Source organism: Quercus robur, chromosome 7 (assembly GCF_932294415.1).
Source record: "Quercus robur chromosome 7, dhQueRobu3.1, whole genome shotgun sequence".
In the NCBI taxonomy this organism is placed as follows: Eukaryota; Viridiplantae; Streptophyta; class Magnoliopsida; order Fagales; family Fagaceae; genus Quercus; species Quercus robur.
Window position 1 is genome coordinate 11,568,246 of NC_065540.1, and position 17,855 is coordinate 11,586,100.

The window sequence follows — 17,855 nt, forward strand, 5'->3', positions numbered from 1 at the left end:
TTCCTCCACTCTTAGGACCTCCATCAAGAATCCTCTCCTCCATTATATGGATCTTGCATGAAGGTATAATTCCCTTCCCTAACTGTTTGTTTATATTGCCATGATGAGAATTTAAGATTAAAGCATGATAATTCCCTTGAATATGTTTGAATGTTCTTAATTGTTCTTATGTGTTCTTCACATGTTCTTAGTTGTTCATCACATGTTCATGCATATCACTAGATTTAATCTTAAATCCACATCAAAAATATGAAAAACATGTTTGTTTAGTAATTCTTTCAAATCCTTGAATCTAGGTTATCACTATCCACACACATTCACTAGAGTTTATTTTTCAATCCAAATGTCATGCTTAATAAATTGAATTAGGGTCTATCACATGCACACACTTTAAATTCAACATATAAATTGATTGACATATTGGATGATATGATATGAATGTTGGCCACCATAGTCTAGAAGACCGGTTTCACCGGACAAGGTGGGTGCCTAACACCTTCCCATCTTGTAACATAGCCTCCGAGCTTAGATCAAGGGTTAGTAGATCAAATACTTATCCATGTAATTTTCGATTTTTAGATTGTAACTAGGAAACAAAGCCAAGTACTTTATCTTAGATTGTATCTAAAACCAAAGCCATGTAATTTTCCTATGATCAATGTAAATTCAATTTCAAATTAATAAAATGAGGAATTTTTCGTTTATGGTTTTCTTATTTTTCCAATAATTAAATAAGTGGCGACTCCATTGTAAAACCCTTAATCTAAAGGCAAAAATATAACTAGTCGAACCTCCATTTTGAGAGGTAATAGCACGACTCCACCCATTCACATAGGTTTGGCCCAACATTCCATAAAAACAGGCCGGGGGCGCGGTCTCTCACACCCTGGAATAGGAAGTCCCATCTCGTTGTTGATCTTCCATCATCCTTCCATAACTGGAAGTCTAGGTTTTTCTTCGTGTCTGGCAATGGTTGGGAGACTCTTTTTGATGACTTTTTGGGGGACGTCCGTTGGTTGCTGCGCTGGTGGGAGATCCCTCAGCTTGGCGCGTTTGCTTCCCATGAGATGTTTTTCCTTTTTCATCCTTTTGTTATTTTGATCATCATTCTGACGTTGCCTATTTTTCTGTCTTGTAGTGAAAGTGCATCTAGAGCATGAAGAGAAGTTCAAAAAGAGGGTTCAAGAGGCCATCAAGTACGTGAGTACTATTGATGATTTTGATGAGTTGGTTGATCCGCACACTTTAGCTCGTCATTGTTTGGGGTCGGAGCCATCAGATTACGTCCTTTGTGCAATTGACTAGGAACAGAAAAAACTTGAGTTATCTGAGTTATTTTATGTAAGATCGTCTCTTCTTCTTTTTCTTGGGATTAACTTTACTCTTCTTGGTGCAGAGATGACGACAAAATTTAAGAAGGAGATGTATGCTAAAATTAAGACGAAGAAGAACGAACCCCTTTCTACCATCGGGCAAAGGAAGTTGAAAATTACAAACAAGGAGAAGGAAAAAGAGATGGTGGAAAGAGTCTTGTCCACCCTTGCCCCGGATCTGGACGAAGGTTAGGTAGCTTCTCCCGGTATTTCAATTGAAGAAGTTGTTCGTCCTTCCAAAAAGCGAAAGACAGGAGACAAGGGGAAAGAAAAAGTAGGCTTTAGTGTTTGGGAGGACGCTGGAGTAGCTATGGACCGTGCAAGTGAGCTCCTTACTCCTAGGGAGATGAAAGAGATTTCAAGTGTGCCTTCCCATGAGATGGTGAGCCGTCACGTTCACAAGCTTGTGCAGGTAGCTATCTTACTTTTGTCCCTTTCTTCCTCGTCCTTAAGATTTTAATTTTCTCTGCTAACTTTGGCTACCTTGGTTGTTAGGTATTGGGTGAAACCATGCACATCACCACCCAGTATTTGGCAAATGAGGAGAAGGCCGTCATGGCAAATTCAAAAGTGGAGGCACTAGAGGCCGAGGCTTCCGGACTACGGAAAGACTTGATTGCTGCTATGAATTCCAACAACGTTTCTAAGGAGCAACTCAAGGTTTTGACTAAGCAGCTGGATTCTGAGAAACAGCTGGTGAAGCAGAAGGACGAGCTTCTTGCCTTAGCTGGTCAGAGGATGAAAGCTGCCGTTGCTAAGGCCGTCCTTGCCTTTCAATCTATTGATGAGTATAACACCATTCTATTTCAATGGTATTTTAAAGGCTTCAAACTATTGAAGAGGTACCTGATCAAACATGGCCCGGGGATTGATTTGGAGGAATTAGACTTTAAGGCTGTTGATAAGGAAATGGAGGAGGATGAAGCGGCCCTGGCAGCTTAGGCTGTAGCGTCTACTGGTGCGTACCCTTCTCAGGCTAATAAGGACGAAGACGATGCTCCACCAACTTGAACTCGTTGCCCCATGAAGAAGAATTTTCTCTCTTTTTATTTATTTATTTATTTTGAAAAATGCCTTGTATGTTTTAGGGCCATTGAACATCTCATATCTGAATGTTCCCCTGGGTTTGGGGCTTTTTTGAACAACTTTATGTTAATGCCTTTGTCTTTATTCGTCTTGCATGCACTTCTTGTTCACTATTGTCTTATTCAGAATATGACTTTTGTCCTTTTGTGGACTTAGATTTTTGCTGATATTTTTGCTTATTCTCATCCTTGAAGAAATTTGTCCAAACGTGGACTTGGCCGTCCTTTACTTGGACGATGTTCGTGTAAAATTTTTATCTTTAACTTGAGTGGAATACATCCACTTAAGAAATCTTTTGGACGATGTATAACACTTAAGGACGATGTACATCCACATAAGGAATTTTATCATCTTATTCTCCTTGAAGAAATTTGTCCAAACGTGGACTTGGTCGTCCTTTACTTGGACGATGTTCGTGTAAAATTTTTATCTTTAACTTAAGTGGAATACATCCACTTAAGAAATCTTTTGGACAATGTATAACACTCAAGGACGATGTCCATCCACATAAGAAATTTTATCATCTTATTCTTTCTTTTGGACAATGTACATCCACTTAAGGAATCTTATCGTCTTATTTTTTGGACGATGTACATCCATTTAAGGAATCTTATCGCTTTATCTTTCTTTTGGACAATATACATCAATTTAAGGAATCTTATCGTCTTATTTTTCTCTAGACGATGTCTTTGCTTATCAGGTTATGTACATAGTTTAAGAAAGAGAAAGATAACAAGAATACATGGGGCTCTGAATAATATGTTTATTTGATTAAAAAGTAAGAGATAATGCATACAGTTGGGTTACAATTCTTGTCCATAATACCTCTTTAGATGTTCCACATTCTAAGGGCGAGGTAGCTTATTCCCGTCCAGATCCTCCAAATGGTAGCTTCTTTGATGGGAATAGTGGACGACTTTATACGGTTCTTCCCAAGTTGGCCCTAGTTTGCCTTGTGTCAGGTTTTTAGTTGCAGCAGTTACTTTTTGAAGGACGAGATCACCAATGTTGAACCTTTTCAGCTTTACCCTCTGATTGTAGTATTCGGCCATCTTCAACTGGTACTTGGTCATTTTTTGAGAGGCTCGGTCTCTGACTTCGTCCAGGCAATCCAAGTTTAATTTTAATTGATCGTCGTTACTCTGTTCGTCGAAGAACTCCGTTCTGAGGCTGGTGAGTCCTACTTCAACCAGGATGACTGCTTCTGTTTCGTAGGTTAGATTGAACGACGTCTCTCCTGTTGGTGTTCTAGCTGTAGTTCTATAGGCCCATAGAACATTTGGTAACTCCTCGGGCCATGCTCCTACTAACTGGGTCTTGATGATCTTTAGCAAGGTCCGGTTCGTTACTTCCGTCTGTCTATTGGCCTAAGGGTGTCTTGGTGACAAATACTTGTTCTTGATGCCTAGGTTCGTACAAAATGTCCTGAATTTGTGGCTGTCAAATTATCGACTATTGTCTGAAATGATCGTCTTTGGTATCCCGAACCTGCACACAATATTTTTCCAAACAAAATTTTGTACCGTTGCTTCTATGATCATCACTAGTGCTTCTGCTTCTACCCATTTCGTGAAGTAGTCTATTGTGACGAGTAAAAACCTCATCTGTCTCTTTCCCTGTGGTAAAAGGCCTATAATGTCAATTCCCCATTGTGAAAATGTCTAGGGTGAGGAAATGGTAGTCATCTTTTCCCCGGGAAACCGTTGGATATTTCCATACATCTGGCAGCGGTCATACCTTTTGATGAACTCCATTGCGTCTTTCTGCATTGTGGGCCAAAAATAACCTGCCATCATGATCTTCTGGACGAAGGATTTTACTCCCATGTGGTCGCCGCAAACTCCCCCATACACTTCTTCCAGAACATACTTAGTTTCTTTCTCTTCTATGCACCTCAAGTAAGGCTGGGAGAAACCCCTTTTGTAGAGCTCGTCATTGAGGATGGTGAACCTGACGGCTCGCTTTTTGATCTTCTTAGCTTCTTCCTGGTTCAATGGTAACCGTCCGTCTTTAAGGTAGGATAGAATAGGACTTGTCAACCCTGAGCGAGTGTGAATGGTAAAGGTTTGGAATTCTTCAATGCTAGGGAAATTTTGTTCTTCCAGTCTCCAGTCATTTACCCTTGATTGATCGTCTGCGGATGCAGTCTGTGCGACTTCGTCAACCTCAGCATTCTGGCTTCGCGGGATCTGAACAAATTCTGCATGATCACAATTGCTTACCAGCTGGTTCGTCAATTTGAGATATTTCTACATTCTTGTCTCATTCGCTTCGAAATCTTCTCTGACCCGCCCTACGATGAGCTGTGAATCACTCCTTAGTGAAATGTTTTTAGCTCTAAGTGCCTTGGCAATTCTTAGCCCCAACAATATAGCCTCGTACTCCGCCTCATTATTAGTTGCAGGGAACCTAAGCCGGAAACCATACTTCAAAACATCTCCCTCAGGGGAGGTGATGATGACGCCTACCCCTCCTCCCTTCTAGGATGAGCCATCCGTATGGATCGTCCAAAGCTCTTTGTGGTTCTCTTCATGCTGGGATTGGTGAATTCTGCTATGAAATCTACTAGTGCCTAAGCCTTGATGGCCGTTCGGGGGTCGTATTCTATATCAAACTAACTAAGCTCAATTGCCCATTGTACCATTCGTCCTGCAGCTTCAGGTTTTTTCATCGCTCTTTTGATGGGTTAGTCCGTCATTACTATGATTGGGTTAGCTTGAAAGTATGGCCAGAGTTTTCTCGAGACCACTATTAGAGCGAAGGTAATCTTCTCTATCTTCGGGTATCAGGTTTTAGCTCCCTGAAAAGCCTGACTAATGTAGTACACTGGAAGCTGTACCCTACTTTCCTCCCTAACCAAGGCTGCGTTGACTACAGTTACAGATACTGCCAGGTAAAGGAATAGATCTTCTCCTTCCTTGGACGGACTCAAGAGTGGGGGATTGCTCAGGTAGTGTTTTAATTCCTGGAATGCTATTTCACATTCTTTCGTCCATACGAAGGCCTTTTTTAGGGTCTTGAAGAAAGGAAGACACTTGTCCGTCGCTTTTGAGACGAACCGATTGAGGGCAGCTACTCTTCTTGTAAGGGATTGCACTTCTTTCACCATCTTCGGAGACGACATCTCGAGGATAGCCTTCACTTTTTCAGGGTTTGCCTCTATTCCTCTTTGTGACACCATGAACCTGAGGAACTTCCCTGAGGAGAATCCAAAGGAATATTTGGACGGGTTTAGCTTCATGTTGTACTGTCTGAGTGTGTTGAATGTCTCCCTGAGATCGTCCAAATAGCTCTTTTCTTCTTTACTCTTGACGAGCATATCGTCAACGTACACTTCTACATTCCTCTCAATCTGCTTGCTGAACATCTAGTTTACCAATCTCTGATATGTGGCTCCTGCATTCTTCAAACCAAAAGGCATAACCTTGTAGTAGTAGAGGCCCTGGCTGATGATGAAGGCTATTTGTTCTTGATCTTCCTCGACCATTTGTATTTGGTTATACCCAGAAAATGCGTCCATGAAGGTAAGGAGCTTGTGCCTGGCGGTCGAGTCTACCAACTGGTCAATTCTAGGTAAGGGAAAGTTGTCCTTCAGACAAGCGGTGTTTAGATCAGTGAAGTTAACGCACATTCTCTACTTCCCATTCGCCTTTTTGACCATGACGACGTTGGCCAACCATTCGGGATAATAGACTTCCCTAATGAAGTTAGCAGCGAGCAGTTTGTTCACTTCGTCCATGACGGCTTTGTTCCGTTCAGGGGCAAAAACTCTTCTCTTTTACTAGACGGGTTTCTTCATGGGGTCTACTTTTAGATGGTGTTGAATGATGTTGGGTGGTATACTCGGCATATCTTAGTGACTCCATGCGAAGACATCCAGATTATCTTTTAGGAAGCCAACGATCTCTTTTTTCGTCTAGGGATTTGGCTCGTCCCTATTCGAGTCGTCTTCGTAGAGTCTCCTTCGACCAACTCTATTGTTTCCAGCTTCTTAACGATTTCTTGCGTCTTGTCTTCAATCACCCACATGTGGTTCTCCTTTGAGGCTAGGACTGCCTGATAACACTCCCTTGCCAGCACCTGATCTCCTCTTATCTTGCCAAACCCCTGTTTTGTTGGGAATTTCACTTTCAAACAGTAAGTGGAGGTGGCTGCCTTCCAGCGATTGAGGGTAGGCCGTCCTATAATCACATTGTAGGACGAGGGTAAGTCTACTACCAAAAAGTTATGCCTGTTTGTTACCTGTAGGGGATACGAGCCAGCTGTGACCGTCAATGTCACTATTCCTTGGGGATACACCTTATCTCCACTGAAACTGACAAGGGGGGACTCGAAAGGACGAAGTCTCTTTGGGTCCACTTTTAACTACTGGAATGCAGAAAGGTAAATAATGTCTGTCGAGCTCCCGTTGTCAACTAGAACCCTTATGGTGTTGAATCCTTCAATCATGAAATGACCAACGGGTCGTCATGAGGCTACTTTACCCCTCTGGCATCTTCCTTTGAAAAATACATGTCTTGGTCAATCCGTTTCTGCTTCGGAGGAGGCAGGCTATGGACATTGTTCACCTGTCTTTGGTATGATTTCTTGAGGGATTTGAACGATCCTCCCGTGGACGGCCCCCCCCCCCCCCCCGTGATGGTCTTTATTTCCCCTATTGCACTTTGTGGATGAGGTGGTAGGTTATCCTCGTCTCTTTGAGAAACTTTGTGTTGATCTTTACTCCCGTCCCTGTACCTTCTTGAATCTCCTTTCTTCATGTACTTGTGTAATTTCCCCTTCCGTATAAGTTCTTCTATTTGCTCTTTCAGGCCTCAGCAATCTTCTGTGTAATGCCCGTGATCTTTGTGAAAACGGTAGTATTTCCTCTTGTCGCGCACGCTGGGTGACGAGTGTAATGGCCTGGGCCATTTGAGGTATTTTTCGTCCTTAATCTCCGTCAAGATTTGGTCTACGGGCATCACTAAAGGCGTGAATTTTATAGGACGAGGGTTTTTGTCGTCCCTGCGCCTACTTCCTTCAGCATTTTACTGGTCTGCTCGATCCCTTTTTTGTCCTCTTCAGTTGTCTTCCTTTTCTTTCTTCTTTTCCTTGGGTTTCTTTATCCTGTCTATGGCTACCAACGCATCCTAAGCATTCATGTACTTCTGTGCCTTCAGAAGTGCCTCTGCCATCGTCTTAGAGGGGTTTTTCGCCAAGGAGACCACGAAATCCCTGGACTTCAACCCAGCCTTGAGGGCAGTTAGTTGTACTTTGTCGTCTGCTTCGTCCACCTCCAAAGTTCCTCGAGTGAAACGTGTCACATAGGACCTTAAGATTTCCTTCTCTCCTTGCTTGATGGTGAGCAAATGGTCATCCTGCCTTTTTGGGCACTACCTACCGACAAAGTGACGAACGAAGGCACTGCCTAGCTGCTTAAAGTTTTCAATATAGGATGTTGGTAGCTTGGTGAACCATTCCCAGGCTGCCCTATTGAGGGTGGTAGGAAATGAGCGGCATAGGATGTCATCAAGGGACTGTTGGAGACCCAGAGTTGTTTTGAAGGTGTTGAGGTGATCTAGTGGATCCTTCAATCCGTCAAAGGGCTTGAGCTGTGGTAGACGAAACTTGGAAGGCACCGTGCATTCCTGGACAGCCAAGGTGAAAGATGAGTCCGTCTTCCTGACCATTCTGTCCAGACTCTAATCTGTCTTTCCCTTGATGGCGTTTCTCAATTCGTCCATCTCCTTTCTCATCTCCCTGAGAAGATCTGAGCTCGCACCTTCTGGGGTGCTAGGTCGCCTCCTATGACCATCCCCCTCATCATCCCTATAGATCTCTAGGCGATTACCTTCCTATTGCAGCCGCTACATTATCTCTTGATTCTGCCTAGTAAGCTCTTCCACAGTGGCTACAAGTGACTGAATTTGTAAAACTAGTGCGGCAGGATCTGGGTTATTGCTGGACTCCATCTGAACTTGTTTTTGGGAATGGAGCTGTGTTCTCGAACTGGGTGCTCAAGAATCGCTAAGTGTTAAATTCCCCATAGACGGCACCAAATTGATGATGCTTAGATCGTCAGTTTAAATGTTCGTCCAGAAAGGAGTCGTCCTCAGCTAGTCGTAATCCTGCAACAAGTCAAGCTATGAAAAGAAAGAAAATGGTCACCGGTGTGACGCCTGCCACAAGGTCTCTGATGCCAAAGTTAGAATGACTAGAATAACAGAATGTTAGACGTAGTGTATTTTGAGTGTATGTGTACCTTTCTTTTGGACCTTATGGGTAGGTATTTATACAAGTGTTTTCCTCTTCCTTCTAGCTGTTGGGGCTACCTTAATGGTGATTTTATTCTCGTATTAGTAACGCCTTCATAGAACATTGATGGTGGGTTATTTACCCAACGGTATAGAAATTCATCATTGCTTTGTAACGCTTCATTAATGATTAAGGACGGACGAGTCTGTCCCAGCCTGATGACGATCACTGATTGGACGGTTTCTAGGATTGTCTTTGTCATTGTGTTATCCTATAGACGAATGTATAATCGGGATCATTAGAAGAAGTGAATAACTAGTTTAATAACAAACTTATAACAAACTAAGCTGTAATCATTCAGGTCGACAATTTATGTTTTATTTTTACAATTGTCACACATAGACTATATATATGGCAAGATCTAATGATTCAGATTTTATAAAAATCTTACTAGATAAAAAATTCAACATTAAAATAAGAAAATGTTGATGTATCCGTAATTAAAAGTATTGAATTTGATAACTTCATTATGAAATATAATAATACACCTTAAAAAAAAAAAAGAATTATACTATAAAAAAAGTATTAAAGGTAAGTTAAGTTAAAGTGTTTGTGTAATTATAATACTCTATATATTTTCAAAAATCTTATAACTCAACTGACATCTCATAGTATTTGTAAAGAAATTGTCTAAGGTTTAAATCTCTCTCTCTCTAATATACGATATAGTACACGTAATAATCTAATTGTGTTGGGAATGAATGAAGAACTAGTTTACAAACGTATGGCCTAGGGAAAAGTGAGGGACCCAAATAAAGTGAAGCATTTGGATTTTACTTTTATAGGAGCCATTGGATTTTAATTTTAATGGAGGAATCAGAATTATTGTTGGGATTGATTAAAGAATGAGAGTATGTGGTTGAATGTTAAACAAAAAGAGGAACTTCAACTACCATCTATTGTTAACGTGTGGAAGTGGAACTCCAACTTGGACTATTTACCATTCCTATGTGAATGTTTTGGCTAAGCACGTGATTTGTTTCTTGTTCCAACTCTCCGATGTTTAATTAGGTTTTATTTTTGTTAAAAAAAAAAAGAAGTGTCAAATAACTTTATAGTAGCATGATATAGTTGACATTGGTGATGAAGTAACAACTATATCATTCGTTTATTACAACATTTAGAAAATATATATGTGAGTAAAATCCTACATTAATTGAATAAGAATGACAAGAGTGTGTGAGTAATATAATATATTGAGTCCAAACCTAAAAACTTATGTCTTTTGAATTAGGTGGCGTCCATATATATTATATTTATTAACTACTCAATTGAAGGTTTTTTTGTTTATTTAGACCTCTTAAACCAAATTGTTTAACCTAATATATTAGCCAAGTGATTACTTAGGTTAATTATTTAAATCTAGGTTAAACAATAATGAATCATATCATGCACAGCAGCGGAAAAGTAAATAACACCACGATATGATGACCTAAGAAAACCAATGAAACGAACCATTTCAAGGTAAAAACCTAAGAATGATTTGACCTAACTATCTTTAAGGTAAAGCAAATCCACTATAAGAGAATTGAAATTTTTACAATCAGATTTAAATCTATTGCTACCTCAAGTAGTAACTTACTGACACGACCATGTGCAAGCTCCGAATTCACGAACTCCTTCTCTTCTTGGATTTATAGCTACACAAGTACCCACGTTTGTGACTTTGAGATCTCACTCAAAGGTTTTAGATCACCTTCAGTTGTTGATCTTTGCAACAGCAATTAGGTTCTACCAATGATTGATTGTAGATCTTGCTCCAATAGACGCTTGTGTAGTTAGAAGGTATAGCACCTCTCAGATCTCACAAGGAGTAACACACAAGTTTTCCAAAAGTAAAAATAAATTACCAAAATGTAGTTAGGGTTTCCCTTTTATATGTAGACAAGTTAGATTGAAACCCTAAACGTTTTCGTGGGCTTGGACCTTATTTAAAAAATTCTGCAGAATTTGTTTTTTGTGATTCTCGATTGGTCGATCCTAATTTTCGATCGATCGAGCTTGGCAGATTCTGACTCTTCTTTTCTATAGTCAGCTCGAACTTAAAGCTTGAAACATAAACCTTTGAGCAATGCTTAACACATAGACTAGACATGTTTTGTTCTTGGTTTGCCAACACATACAAAATATAATTCTAAACATGTAATCCTAAATCTTTAGAACCTAACTAAGGTTTTCCAAAATATTATTTCCCCAACACAACAAGAGTGCACTAAAGAATAGTGATTCCACTCTATTTGTTACCACAACTAAAACAAAAAAAATTACAATACAAACCATTTTTGTTGCTTATGATTAGTATCTCCCTATGTCATTCCCTTGCATATCTAAAGAAGAACATATCTAGCCAATGACCTCTGATAGTTTTTAGACCCCTTAAAAACACAATTGGATTAACCTAGGTAATTAGCCAAGTTGTTACTTAGTCCAATTTAACAAATCTAGGTTATCACAATTGTGTTTTTAAAGGGTCTAAAAACTATCAAGTGGTATCAGAGCTGGTTGCTCTTTTGTTTTAGATCTTTTGATCTAAGAGCTGATTCTTGACCCCTGTTGTCATGGATAATTTGAAGTGTCTTTCTGATCATGTTTCTGCTCATACTTCTGTTGATTTTATTGATGCCTGTGAAACTCTTCGTAAGGAATTATTGAAATCTATGAAAATTGCTAAGAAATTCAAGGAATAGTTAAAATTGGCTAATCTTGAAAAAGAGGAATTGATTGTTAGATTAGATGAATCTAACAAAAAGAATGAATTTTTGAGAAATCAAATTTCCTCTCAAGATGAGAAGATGAAAAGCTTGGAACAAGAGTTAGTTGAATCTAAAGCTAAAATTGAAAATTTGACCAGTACCAAGCCTGCTGTTGATAACAGAAGTATTTCTGTTTCTCTTAAGCCTAAAACTGAAAAGGTTTATATCCCTCCTTTCAAGAGGAATAATAAAGAAAATGCTTATTTTACTAGGTTAGACAAAGGTAAAAGTTCTGATGTAGACGCTGAAGTTTCTAAACCTATGTCTAAACCTATTGTTAGAGAGCATAATAAATCTATTTTTGTGCCTACTTGTCACCTTTGTGGTGTTGTTGGTCATATTAGACCAAATTGTTCTTTGCTAACGCAAAAACCAAAATCTAAGACTAGACTTGTTGTTAGGAATACTGATGTTCCTAAATTTGTTCCTGTTTGTCACTTTTGTGGTGTCTCCGGTCACATTCGTCCTAATTGTCATAAACTGAAATTTAAGCATTCTGTGTTTCAGTCAAGGATTTGTGATGATATTTCTCCTGCCATAAGTCCATATAAATTGTTTCATATTCTTTTGAAAAATTTGAGCTTGTTGGCTTGTGAAAGGAATTTGCAGGATTTTAGTCTTTCTCAGAAGATTGGTGTAATCCCTCAAATACACTCTGCTTTACATGGATTTTCACCTACAAAGCTGTACTTGTGCTAGATGGGTGAGAAAAGATTCTCTAAGGTGAGTCTTGCTGACATGTCCTTGATTTAATTCTTTCAAGTATTTATGGAGATGTTTTGTTTTTGTTTTTGGTTGTTTTTTTTTTTTTTTTATAAAAAAAATCCAAAAACATTGAAAATTTTCAAAAAGACAAAAATATTTTATTTTGTGTCTAGTTTTATTTTTCTTGAGGATTACATGAATTATGATATCTTTCTCTTGATTTAGAACATACTTGACAATGTGGAGAAACTTAAATAGCATGTGTTATATAAGTGCTAAGCTTTTTCTGATTTTGTGTGAGTATGTACTAGTTTGTACATATACTCAAGGGTTAATTAATAAATTGATATTTCTTATTTGTGTACCCTCTATAGCTTAGTTAAGCACTGTCATGTATTGCATTTGCATTGTTCATTTAGCATAATGTGTGCTTTTTGTTTTTGGTCATAAATTTTTTTTAAACCAAAAAGATTATTGTGTTTTGTATTTCACATCTTAGATTTATAATTGATAGTTTTTAAACCCCTTAAACAATTGATTAAACCTAGGTAATTAGCCAAGTTGTTACTTAGTCCAATTAAACAAGTCTAGGTTATCACAATATAAAAGATCAAATCATGCAAAGTAACGGAAAATAAATAACACAAGATATGATCACCCAGGAAACCAAACCGGTAAAAACCTAGGGAGGATTTGACCTAGCTATCCTCAAGGTAAACCTGAATCCACTATCTTGAAATAATCGAAGTTCATACAATAAGACTTACAAGCCCCCATGCTTGACTTCTTATTGCTACCAACCAGTAGAACTTACTGACACGATCACATGCAAGTTCTGAATCCACGGACTCCTTCTTTCTTGGATTCACCACCAGCTACAAGCACACCCGCTTGTGTTTTCTTTAAGCTTCAATGGTAGCAACTGAATTGATCATCAAGGCGTAGATAAATCTTCTCCTTGAAAACCCTAAGTTAAAGGAAAGTTCCTCTAGATCTCACAAGAGATTTACACAAACCGCAAATATGAGAAACACTAAAACGTGGTTAGGGTTTGCCTTTTATACTTAGGACAAATAAGAAACCCTAAAAATGTTTTAAAACAACTAGGGCTAAGTTGGACGAATCTGCAGAAAAGCATTCTGCCCGAGCTTCGATTGGTCGAGCCTAAGCTTCGATCGATCAAGCCAGGCTGAAAGGCACAGTGCTTCCTGCTTTAACTCGATTCCAACTTTACATTGACACACAACTTTGAGCTAGCTTTAAACACTTCTAAACACATTGTTTTGATCATGGTTTGCCAACAATACACATTAGAGTTCTAAATACATAAAAACCTAAACTTTAGAACCTAACAAACTCCCCCTTTGGCAATCCGTGACAAAACACAACTTAGAAGCTCAAAGTTTACAAAATGAAAAGCTCTTTACAAAATAATGCTCATAAACCAAATTCAATCCTAACTACTATCCATCAGTTGCAAGTGTAGACAGCAGCTCAATTGAATCAACCTATATATTTCCTGAAACACTAAACAAAATGCATAACCGCATGTGTGGAAATAATACAAGTAAACAAAATAACTTCTTGATTTCAAACAACACACAAATAAAGACATATATCAATGAATAACTCATAAATATAAATCAATAAGCAGTTTGAAACAAGAAACAAGAAACAAATAAAGTACCAACAAATCATAAAACTCCCCCTAACATGAATATCTCATCAAAAAACAAGGTAAGAGCTAAAAATGCATAAGTACAAAATGAAGCACCTAGATACAATCTAAAACTCCACAAGCTCCAACCAAAAACAAATAAACTATAAACTCCCCCTGAAAGCAAAAACACTACAAAGTACTCCCCCTTTTTGTGACGGAATGCCAAAGGGCAAACAAGCTATCCATCATAAAAAAGGAGGTGGTCTAAACTGCGCCAACTTCGCACGCAAGGCACAGATCTCATCAAGCACGTCCACCAAAATCTGTCCTTGAGCCGCCTGAACGGTCAATACATAATCCAACGTGCGACGAATGTCTGAATCATCCGAAGCAATCGGTGGAGGAACATCAGCATCAGCAGCAGCACCTGAAGTCTCAGCAGCAGCAGTACCTGTAGAAGAGGGAGAAGGGGGAACACCACTAGATGACGCACCTCTAGGACGAGAAGGAGCAACTCTCAACTGAGCAGCCCTCTGACGAAGAAAGGTGGCACCTCTGGGAGCAATCACATGAACAGGCTCACTAGACGGAAAACCATCTAGACTTAAGTAGAGCAAAATCCTATGAATGAAAATAGGATGAATCAGTGCATGTCCTACGGCAGAAACAAAGGTGTACAAAAACACACATCGCTTTAAAGGGATGGTGTGGAAGTGAGAGATAGGCCACAAGGAATGACACGCTATCCTAAAGAAGGGATAGGCCGTCTCGGTAAGCTCAGCGGACGTGATCCGAGGATCAGAACCCCACTGGATAGATGACCCAATGATGTAAGACAAGATAACGTCTAATGAGGGTGACTCATCATAAGGATAGTCAGCATCCCGAACAACCAGCACCTCAAGAACCTCAAAGGGGTAATGGTGAACTTTACACCTCGTATCCAACTCCTAACTAGGGTGTTGGAATCATAGACGTGGCAAGAGAGGTTCGAGTAGAACTCTCTAATCAGAGCGGTCGGGGGTGGATGATCTATCTCTAAGAGAGGCAACCAACCTCTAGACTCAAAATTAGCCCTAATGGCCGGATCAAACGCATCTAACACAACAGCTCGCTCAGACCAAATCTTACGCTTACAGTTCAAAGTGTCATAGGCTTCTCTACACTTATCATTCTTAAACAGCTCAACCCTAGTGGGAGACTTAGAGGAAGTGGAAGTGGTCCTATGAGCTCTAGTTTTCCTAGACATGGTGCTAAGATAAAGATCAAAACACAGAGCGAAAGAACAAAAACACAAAACCAAAAACCAAGGGCAGATTGCAAGTTAGCACAAAAACAAAAGATAGAATAAAAATCTATATGATGCATGAACAAGTTTAAATGTCATGATGCATGTTCTAATGCAGTGAATTAAGTCCAAAAGGTTCAAATTACAAAATTGGCTTGAACATTAAGATTTTTAACACAAAAACCCCAAAATTTGGAAAACCACTTGATCAATTTGAAAAATATTGTCGAATTGATCATTACACATGATATAATAACAAAAATAATGACCAAATACATCAATTTGATAAGCCAATTTCATCAATTTAACCCAATTAGACAAAATCCCCAATTCGGATCAAATTCAAAACCCTAGAATTTCCAATTTTTCAAAAACCACAAAATTGATCAAATTAAACTATAGAGAACATCATTATAGCATCATAGCACAAAAACCCATTGATCAATTTCACAAGAATAGGTTCGAATCATCAAAAACTCCAATATGTTGAAAGTTCCGAAAATACCCAAGAGAATGCATGAAAAATGCATGAAATCAAGAAATAAACTTGAAAAAGAAGGGCAAAAGGGACTTACCGGCTTCCAAGGACAAAAACCTTGCAAAAATCTTGAAGGAAAACGACAAAAATTGAATGGTGGAGCCTAGAGCCAACGCGGAGAGAGAGAAAAGAAAAGAACTATTTAAAAAGTAACTTTGAAAATGTCCAATTCTGCCTTTTTGAAAAACCTGATTCACAAGTTTCGATCGGTCAAAAATCAGCCTCGATCGGTCGAAGCAGACAGAGACTCCTCTCAAATTTTAAAAATTTTGATCGGTCGAAAAACAGAATGGACCGATCGAATTAGGCAGAGACTCACCATATTTTTGAGGAAAAACACAATTTTTGAAAAACAAGATGATTTAACTCAAAGCAATAAAAATGCATGAGTATGAGATGATATGATTTCCAAATCAAGGATTTTAAGCCCAATATTCCCAAAAACAAAATTTCTTGCATTCTCCACAAATTTTCAAGCAACAAATTTAGTTTGCACATAATTCAAAGTATTTGCAATAACTTGGTTGGTCAGACCATAAACACACACAATAACATGTACAATGTTTAGCAAAGAGTAACTCGTGTAATGTGTGCAACTAGCAAAAACTTGAGATACATGTGAGGTGATATGTGAATAGCAATCAATCACAAAGTCTACAAAATTCATCACAAAGAATTTAAAAGAGACTATCACCTAAAGAGTTACATCATATAACTCCCACATCTCCTAGATCATAAGCTTGCAATCATGTAAGTTTCTTGTATTTATGCCTCATAATATACATTCCAATTTTAAGTTATGTGAGTTTGGCATCAAGCCTAATAGTACACACCAATTTTGATTTTAAGAATTAAGAAGTTTAACGAGGCTTCACCTTATGTTCTTTTTGTGCATGTGCTACACTTTCTCGAGCACAAAATCTTATGATATGCACTAAGGTGTTCATGATTGGCTAGTGAATAGTGGTGAGATGGTTATTTATGCCTTTCTCTAAAAGTTCAAGTCCAACATTTAAAAACATGTGACTTCAAGATTAAGACATAATAATCAAAAACCATAAACATTTTTCCCACACAACATGCACTACAAATCTTCAACTAGTAAAGTGCAATAAATAAGCTCATCAAAGCTAAACAAGGTACAAAAGACATGTTATGTAAAAATAAATTGACCAACCTTGTTCTCAAAAACCAAAAAGAATAGTGCAAAACAAAATGTGCTTCCTTTTTCTTCCCCCTTTTTTTTTATTTTAATAAAAATAAAAAAAACACCTAGAATGAAGTACATGAATGTTATGCTATGCAAATCCTAGAAACAAAAAAAAAAAAAAAAAAAAAAAAAAAAAAAAAAAAAAAAAAAAAACCAAAACAAAACAAAAACCAAAGAACAATGGTCACAAAGGGTAGAGTAATGAAGCACAAGGACCATGTCAGAAAGACTCAGTTAGGTCGAGTCTTTTGCATCCAAAACCTTTTAGATGCACCACGAGCATTGGAGTTCTTATTTACTTGAGAATGATTACCAACTCCAGGATTGGAATAAAGGTTTAAAGCATTTACCAAATCACCAATAAGTACCATAGGATCAAGTGCTTGAGGCACAGGTATTTTTGGTTTGTTTGCTCTCTTAGCAGCTTGTAGCTTGTAGCAATTTGAATGGATGTGTCCAGTCTTTCCACAAAAGTGACAAACCCATGCAGGCTTATCATGTGTCTTGTCCTTAGATAGGGTAGGCTTCTTAGGCTTAGATTCTTTCAGATCAACCCTAATCTTCCTAGATGATGAACCTTCTAAGGGTTTAGCAACCTCACTCACAGAGGGCTTGACAGTTTCACTCACTATCTCACTCACTGAAGGTTCAGAAGAAGAAGATGAAGGAACAAACTTAGTGGAATGGGGAGCAGACACACAGATGCTATCAACATATCCTAATCCAGTTTTGTTAGAAGACGACTTTTGAACACTCAGCATTTGATCAAGTTTAGAACTAGTAGATCTAGCAACAGATAAATGAAGTTCCAAAGATTTAACTTTATCAAGCAAAAGCATGTTTTCAGTTTTCACATTGTTCAAAAGATCATTAGCATAAAACAATTTAACAAGCAAATTTTTCTTTTCAAGCTTAAGAGATTCAATTTTCTTCAGGCCAAGTTCAACA

General features: G+C 38.5%; 2 protein-coding genes across 4 annotated transcripts in view; both read left to right on the top strand.

Moving 5' to 3' along the window:
• Positions 1 to 17,855, top strand: part of LOC126692245 (UDP-glycosyltransferase 73C3-like) — a 74,236-nt gene that overhangs the window by 38,221 nt on the left and 18,160 nt on the right. The gene's annotated exons all lie outside the window — the stretch shown is intronic.
• On the top strand, positions 1,354 to 2,449 carry LOC126692247 (uncharacterized). Its single transcript, XM_050387778.1, has 2 exons — positions 1,354 to 1,785; positions 1,869 to 2,449. The coding sequence occupies exons 1-2, from the start codon at positions 1,684 to 1,686 to the stop codon at positions 2,313 to 2,315; spliced, it is 549 nt and encodes a 182-aa protein (XP_050243735.1). The 5' UTR covers positions 1,354 to 1,683; the 3' UTR covers positions 2,316 to 2,449.

What these genes read in the sequence shown, in the direction of transcription:
- LOC126692247 (XM_050387778.1), top strand. Translation starts at nt 1,684, where the DNA reads ATGGACCGTGCAAGTGAGCTCCTTACTCCTAGGGAGATGAAAGAGATT. An exon ending in ACGTTCACAAGCTTGTGCAG is followed by an intron (nt 1,786 to 1,868) that starts GTAGCTATCTTA and finishes CTTGGTTGTTAG; the next exon opens with GTATTGGGTGAAACCATGCA.